The sequence below is a fragment of the Melitaea cinxia genome, chromosome 24, assembly GCF_905220565.1.
Source record: "Melitaea cinxia chromosome 24, ilMelCinx1.1, whole genome shotgun sequence".
NCBI classification, from domain to species: Eukaryota; Metazoa; Arthropoda; class Insecta; order Lepidoptera; family Nymphalidae; genus Melitaea; species Melitaea cinxia.
Genome location: NC_059417.1, coordinates 6,278,034 through 6,286,121, shown reverse-complemented (window position 1 = coordinate 6,286,121; position 8,088 = coordinate 6,278,034). Strand labels below are relative to the sequence as shown.

Genomic DNA, 8,088 nt, shown 5'->3' with positions numbered 1-8,088 from the left:
ATATACTTATAGTAAATAATTAAAGAGATATATATGTAATACATAAAATAAATAATAACATTAAATAAATAAAATAAATAAATAAATAAATACATAAATAAGAAAACGTATACGGAGTGCAAGCTTCTGTCAAGGCTGTCACCAAAAACGCACACGTCCAGAGCGACAACCCGCTAACGCGAGAAAATGTCACGTCACTGTCATAAAATAAGAGTTACGACGACATATTTTGTACAAAAAATTGTTGTATTTTTGCAACGTGGTCGTGACGTGGACAATAGAATTATATGTCATGACGTGGCAGTGGTTATAGAGCGTAGTAGGGACCAGTCAAGGAGTGCAAACCCCCCGGAAACCGAGACAAAGTCCGCCCCGGCAAGTCGCGTAGACCCGTAGGTAAGTTAGGTTTTTTGCCAAGTTAATAACTGTATCTTTATAAGACGTTTAAATGTGACTCTGGATTTTAGATCGCGCATTGGGGGCGGTAAATCGTTCCAGCACCGGGAGGCCGCAAACCTGAACGATCCACGAAAGGCAGCAGTTCTGTGCGCCGGCGTCTCGAAAACACTAGTACAAGCACGCCTGGGGTACCCTCCATGCACCTTAGTCCACGCCAATTTGCCAAATAGATATTGCGGTGTGCCAGTGCTCAGTACGTCGAACATCATTGTAGACAAGTGCATCCTCCGGCGAGACTCCATGTTCAGTATGTTCCTATTATTTAATACAGGTGTGACATGAGCTCGCGAGGACAGACCAAAGCAATACCGTGCACAAGCATTTTGCACTCGCTGTATGAGTTTTGAAGTTCTAACAAGCAAGCATGGACCATAGACGGTATCACAATAGTTTAACTTAGATAGTATGAGTGACTCGCACAAGGTTAGTCTTAGTCTCTCGCTGATATAGGGTCTAATGTTATATAGAAGCTTCAATCTATAAAAGCAGTTACGGGCGCACTCCATAATATGTTTCTCAAAGCGGAGGTCGCCATCGAGCACCAGGCCCAGGCTCTTAACGTTGACCACACGCTCCACCCTTTCCCCACCTATCATTATGTTTATGGGTATGTTATCATACAGAGCAATCTTTTTTCTAGAACCAGTTACGAGGAGCTTGGATTTCTTGGGGTTCAGGACAAGACAGTTTGTTTTGCACCACCTTGAGATTGTCTTTAGGTCGAAATTTACCTTATCAATAGCAGAGTCATAATCAACTGGCAAAAACGAATAGCACAGCTGCAGGTCGTCAGCATAGAGATGGTATTTGCAAAAGGTGATGCATTCTACTATGTCGGCACTGTACAACGCATAGAGGATCGGCCCCAGTATAGAGCCCTGAGGGACCCCACGACCTACAGACTGAACTCCCGACCGATACCGTGACCCATCAGCTCTAACCAATTCTACATACTGCTGCCTGTTCTGCAGATAACTGTGAAACCATCTTACAGCGTGGAGATCAATACCATAGTATGTTAGCTTAGCCAGCAGCAGCGCAGTGTTTATTGAGTCGAATGCACGTGAAAAATCAAGCAATATGAGAAAGCTGACCATCCCCTGATCCTGGGCGGTAAGCAAATTATCGACAATGTCCGACAAGGCAGTTGCCGTGCTGTGTCCCTTACGAAAACCGGATTGTAACGATGGAAGTAGACTATTGCTCTCAATATAGTTGGTTAATTGGTCACAGACAATACGCTCTAATACTTTTGACAAGCAAGGTACTAGACTGATGGGCCGCAAATCCTGCACAGAAGTAGGGTCATTAACTTTCGGTATGGGTTTGACCATAGCAGTTTTCCAACCACTTGGGAATTCTCCTTCTGTTATTGAGCGATTAACGATCGCAACTATGGTGCGCAATGTTTGTGGCAGTGTCAGCTGGAGCATGTCTAATGATATACCATCATGACCCTGAGCATTGGAATTGATCCTCATGATAGCCTTCAGAACCACCTCCTCACTTACCGGACTAAGAGAGAAAGTGGATGAGGAGTGACGATGATGCACAAAATAAGTAAGATCAGAAAAGTTAGTTTGATTATCACCTGGTACTGTGAGAAAATGGTTATTGATTGCATCAGGATCAGCAAGGTGTGAAGGTAAGTCAGCAGTTTTGTTTTTATTAGGTAAAACTGTATGCTTGAGGTTTTTCCACAGCTTTTTGGAGTTACCTATGTTGTTATTGATAAATTTATTAAAGTAACTCTTTTTCTCCTCTTCTATTGCCTTGGTTACTATGCTCTTCATTAGTTTATAGGATTCCTTAGTGTTCTCTGTTTTTTTTATTTTATACTTTTTATGATATTTGTTCCTAATGCGCATCATTGACCTAATAGTTTCGGTAATCCATGGATGGGGGGGATATTTTAATTTCAAGTTTATAATGGGGACATGCATGTCAAATATCTTGATTAAACAGTTGGTAAAAGACTCTACCATCTCGCTGACACTACCACACTGCTCAAGCGATTCCCAATCAGTTGAGCTTAGGTCACCACAAAACTGATCAAGAATGATATCTTTTAGTGGTCTTAATGTTCTGTAAGTTGGCTGATACTTTGGCTTTTTAATTTTGAATTCTGCTATTAGAAGGGCATGCGCACCCAGCTCTGGAATATGTTCTACATCAACCAAGCCCACAGGCATGTCAGAGCATATCAAATCTATCAGACTACTGCTACGGGAGGTAAAATGAGTTGGCTGAGTGATTATCTGTTGTAGTGAGAAACAATTCAAAAAATCACGAAATAATCTGAACCTACTGGTATTTGTCTCGAGAAGGTTAATGTTGAAGTCACCCATTAGAATTATTCCGTCATTTCGATGCAGAGCCGCTACGGAATCTGATAGGGCATCTAAAAAGATGCCAGGATCCTGCCAGGGAGGTCTGTACGCTGTACCTATAGTGATGGTTTGGTTTTGTATACGGGTCGTGATCCACATTTGTTCCACTTTGTCGGACGTGGGATATTTACAACAACGGGCATAGATTCCTTTGCGTATGTAGAACCCCACACCTCCGCCTCGTCCTCCCTTAATATTGATTGATCTAGGGATGTGTCTCAGAGTGTAGCCCACCAACCTTGGAGCCCTGCTCTCTTCACCAGACCTGAGCCAGGTCTCGTTAATAGCCACTATATCCGGTCTAAAATCTGTTATGGCAGCTATAAATTCATCCTGATTGGTCGATAGCGACCCCGCATTCAAAAATCCAACAGCTAGGTTTTTTTTGTTAGTCATTGTTTATAATAATTAGAGACATTAAACAATAAAAGATAGTTTACTGCAATGAACATAGATATATAGGTAACAATGAGAATTATAAACCAGTTGTTATTAGATACCGTAGGTGTGGACTTGAATATTGTATGTAGCATGTATGTATAGTTAAAGTAGTGAATGTATGAGTTAAATACTGTTTGTGCGCAAGCAAATGTTAAGTAGTGAGTATAATAGTGGGAACTGCTATGAGTATATAGTGTAATAGAGACATTATATGAGTGAGCATCAGCTGAATCTGTTTGAAAAATTCTGTAAATGAACTTAAATACAATGTTTATAAGGAGATACTGTGTTTCATTTCCTATTCTAACTAATCTCTCAATTTTAGGTCGAACAGTTGTCGCTAAACACCCGTGACAAGTCATCTTCCGAGCGAAACTGATAAACGGGGCCTCCATCCATTCGACGTGCGAAGATACGCCCTCGCTTCGTCCAGCAGTAGCGCCACTTGAGCCGGCCGCACTCCTCGCGCACTCTGTGAAAGAGCACGCGGTTGCGGCGCGTCAGGCGCTCGTTGACGAAGACGCGCGCGCCCCCGTCCGCCGCCAGGCCGCGCCGCACGCGCGCCGCCCGCAGCAGCTCGTCCCGCAGGCCGCGGCGCGCCAGGCGCACCACGAGGCGGCGCGGGCGGCCCGGCGCCCGGCCCGGCGCCGGCGCAGCGCCCACGCGCTCCGCGAACACCACGTCGCGCGCCTCCAGCGCCACGCCCAGCCGCGCCGCCAGCACGGTCACCTCGTGCGTCGCGCTCACGCCCTTGTCCTCGGGCAGGTGCCCGATGTCGAGGTCGGACAGCAGCGCCTCCTGGTCCCGCTCGTTGAGCTCGAGTTTGAGCTCTTCGACCTTGCGCTCGAGTGCGACGACTTCCTCCGCGCTGCCGGCGTCCTGGCGCTTCTCGAGAGCGTCCAGCCTCTCTTCGACGCTACTCATGCGCTCGTTGAGGTTCGAGAGAGACATCCGCAGCTGTACCAGCTCCTCCCGAAACTCCCTCATAGCGGCGATGCTTTCTGCGACCTCGCGTCGAAGGTCGACGACGACGGCCGCAGTCTCCACGACGACGTCCTCGGACGTCGCCCCGGGAGAGCTAGAGGGGCTCCCGCCCGCCTCCTCGATCCCCTTCACCGACGTCTGGCTATTGTCGCCTTTCCGAAAGTTCCGCTTGCAAGCGGGGCAGGACCAGTCTCTGCAAGCCTGACCCCTGTCCGAAATACCGACACACGCCCTATGGAATTTGTTCGGGCACAGGGAGCAGGTGACGGCACCTGTCGGCGAGAGAAATTTACCGCATCCCCCACAATTAACCATATTTGCACTGGTACTAATTAGTTCCACTATTCCACGATAGATGCGACAAGGCTATAAACTATGATCTGTGTAAAGCACATGACATGACACTTCTCATGGTTTAGACTCATACCATTAAAATTACACCAATCCATGAGACGATTCAAATCACTTTGAAGTAAATCAGTATCATCGGGAGAAGAAATAATGCGAAAGAACTTAAGATCGTCAGCATACAAGAATATTTTTGAGTATAAAAAGCATTCATTTATATCGTTTATAAATATGTTGAACAATATCGGTCCCAGGTGAGAACCTTGAGGAACTCCCGATGACACGTTGTATGCGTTAGATAAATAGCAATTTACAACAACAATCGACTCTCTTTTGTTAAGGTAAGATTCAAACCAATTTAACAAAACACCCGTTATACCGTATTCATAAAGTTTTTTTAAAAGAATAGTATGAGGAACCCTGTCGAACGCCTTGCTGAAATCTGTATAGATAGCATCGATGCTTTGGCGAGAATCAACTGCCGTGGAAATGGCGTTTGTAAAGGACACCAAGTTTGTCGATGTTGATCTACACTTGAGAAACCTGTGCTGATGAGGACTAATAACCAGTTTAAAGTGCCATGTGATAATAGGACATAAAAGTTTTTCAAAAATTTTGGCAAATACTGATAGGATGGAAATGGGCCTATAATTGTTAACGTTTTCGGTATCACCGCTTTTGAACAAGGGGACTATTAAAGCTCTCTTCCAAACTGCCGGAAATGTGCCAGATGATAGTGACTTATTATAAATTACTGAAAGTGGATATGCAAGAGCGGAAGCACATTTAACAACAAAAAACGACGGTATACCGTCAAAACCTGCACCTTTATGAGGATCCATTCTTTTCAAAACATTTAATACCTTATCAGGGGCAATAAAAATATTATTCAAGCATGTATTACTTCCAGCTGGAAAATCATGAAAAGAGTTATTTGAAACTACATTATTGCTATTATATACGGAAGAAAAATGTTCCGCAAGCAAATTACATATATCAGGTCCATTAGTAGCAGTTTTACCATCTAATTCCATTCGTGATGGATAATTACTTTTATCCTTTCTCTTACCTTTATAGAACGACCAAAAGAACTTGGGATTAGACCGCAAAAGACTTTCAAGACCAACCTTGTACTTATTAAAACAGTGTGATTGTAAATTCAAGCAGCGTTTCCTCAGCAGCTCGAAGGATATCAGATCGAGGGGATTATGATTATAATTACGCAATTTGATTCTGAGTTTATATTTTTCCTTTAATAACCTTTTTAAGCTATTTGAATACCAAATAGGATATTTAGATTTCATAGTAGATTTTTTAGGAACAATTTTGGTAATAATTTTATTAATTGTTTCATAAAACAAGGAAACCATAGCAAATATGAATCGAAAAGTTGTAGTTTATCAATTAATGACCTATTAACCGTGCTGACAAAGTCTATTCGTAACCCTAAAGCCCTAAAGTAAATAAGACCCTAAAGTAGATACAAAATAATTTATATCTATTCTCCTATAAAACTTATTAACACAATCATAATTATATAATTTATACTGTCACAAGTACACATTACGTAACATGAGCCAAGATCTCGGCTTATCCTTCAGCGGGATGAACACGGTTCAACCGATACCCACGCTGATAAGCGAGATGATACAATGAAGCATTATACTGTACTCGGAATGACGTGTTTACTGCGACACAAGATATGGTATGTTCTACTTTGCACTGTATTTATAAAAAATGGACGTAATTTTTAGTTTTTACACTGCTTAGAACCTTCAAAAGTTTTTTTTAATAAATATTTAAAGCGTTTATATTGACTGAAACTTTCTAAAAAAAATATTTAAGAAATTTAAAACCTGAATAAAATAAATGTTTATTATAAAAATGTAACAGGTTAAATTCTGTGCATTTAAGTTGCTATCAATTAAACCTTTGACACTGCTTACAGTAAAACAAAAAATCCTTTAGCAATATTCAATATCTTATAATAAATCCGTCATAGATATGTCGAGTTCATAAATTATGAATTCTGACGTTAACTGTATTTTTTTCTAGCTCTAATACTAAGTACACGGATTAGAATGAAGCTTTGATTTAAGTCCACATTACGAGCTAGGACACTGGTATCCCTTTATTCCGAATTTCAGTACGGTTCTCTTGAGTGATTCGTTAAAAATCAAAGAGTGAGAGCGAACGAAGTCATGGAAACATCTTGTTTATAATATATTACGTTATTCTATTATCATCACATAAAAAATGTGCTTCTTTGTTAGAAGATACAAAAACAATATCTACTATCAAAATAATGATAATCCTTTTATTAGTAAGCTTGGTTTCAGAGATTGTTATGCTATGATTCATTACAGTAAGGGAACAACAGCAAAACTCTAATAAAAGATTCTGTGTATTTCAACTGCGCCTTGCAACTTATCTGCATAATTTTCAATTTCATAAGTTATCGGGATAAAAGGAGCTTACGAGATATTTATCCTTGCTACCTACGCACCAAGTTTCATTGCAAACGGTTCTGTATTTTATTGTAAAGAATAACCAAAATTCAACCATCAAATATATGTTCTTCCTCATGACATTACCGGCATGTCGAATGTAGAGTCAACAATAATTGTTCTTATTGTTGTGTCGGTCAATGGCTTTTTTTAACACCTTAAGAAAGTCCTGCTTGGTTATGAATTGACTTGCATGATAATGTATTAAAAGAAATATTAATTAACTTAAAAATTATTATTTTCTATACAAATTATTAGGGAGAGTAGATTCAAAGCGGTTAACAAAGGAACAAACCACTCACTATACAGTACTGAGAAGTGCTTGGGAATAAATCTAAACGACAAATATTGATTTTGTAAAGTTACATCTGCTATCTGTGAGCAAACATTGAAATTATGTAGCGAGATTGAAACTAATACCAATAGATAGGTGTTATAGCCCTGCGTTTATATGTGATAATATTCTATTTATAGACATATATTTTGTATATCTACTTATATATCGTCTTCAATAGAAATTAAAATGAACAAAAAATAATATTCATTTGATTTTACATTACAAAATTCAAAAAAAACCCGTTCTTTTTAAGTTTTTTTTAAAATTATAGTTAGTTCAGGAACAGGATCGCCTACTGTGGCCGCCAAATATTAATCTAGTAATTAAAATAGTTTTGGTTTTTATTAAATTTTTTAATATTGTTTTAATTTAAAGTTTGTTCTTAAGTTAATCATGAAGTTACCACTGTAGTGTACTATTAATACAGCTATGTTGACCACACGTACATATATTATGTACTAAATGTGGGCACGTACTGAGGGTACAAACACCGCATTCAAAACGCCTGCTTTTCTAAGCGTATTCAGGAATGTTTATAATAACTTAAAAAGCCTCTATAAACATTATATTACTAGGCTAAAGTAATTTATTTGTATATATTTTTTTAACGTTAAATAACTAT

General features: G+C 40.0%; 1 protein-coding gene and 1 long non-coding RNA gene across 4 annotated transcripts; one reads left to right on the top strand and one right to left on the bottom strand.

Moving 5' to 3' along the window:
• The first annotated feature begins 221 nt into the window (after nt 1–221).
• Nucleotides 222–1,181, top strand: LOC123665580. Of its 3 annotated transcripts, none has more exons than XR_006745074.1 (3): nt 222–396; nt 468–706; nt 1,100–1,181. It is a non-coding gene; the product is annotated as an uncharacterized LOC123665580 (long non-coding RNA). The 3 variants fall into 3 exon arrangements; XR_006745073.1 differs by having other exon boundaries at nt 224–396; nt 468–652; XR_006745075.1 differs by lacking the exon at nt 1,100–1,181 and adding an exon at nt 731–848 and having other exon boundaries at nt 224–396; nt 468–652.
• Nucleotides 1,182–3,611: 2,430 nt separating this feature from the next.
• Nucleotides 3,612–4,589, bottom strand: LOC123665333. Its single transcript, XM_045599645.1, has one exon. The coding sequence runs from the start codon at nt 4,587–4,589 to the stop codon at nt 3,612–3,614; it is 978 nt and encodes a 325-aa protein (XP_045455601.1).
• Nucleotides 4,590–8,088: the final 3,499 nt, after the last annotated feature.

Bases quoted from the DNA above. Each gene is read 5' to 3' on its own strand.
- LOC123665333 (XM_045599645.1), bottom strand. From the start codon at position 4,589: ATGGTTAATTGTGGGGGATGCGGTAAATTTCTCTCGCCGACAGGTGCC.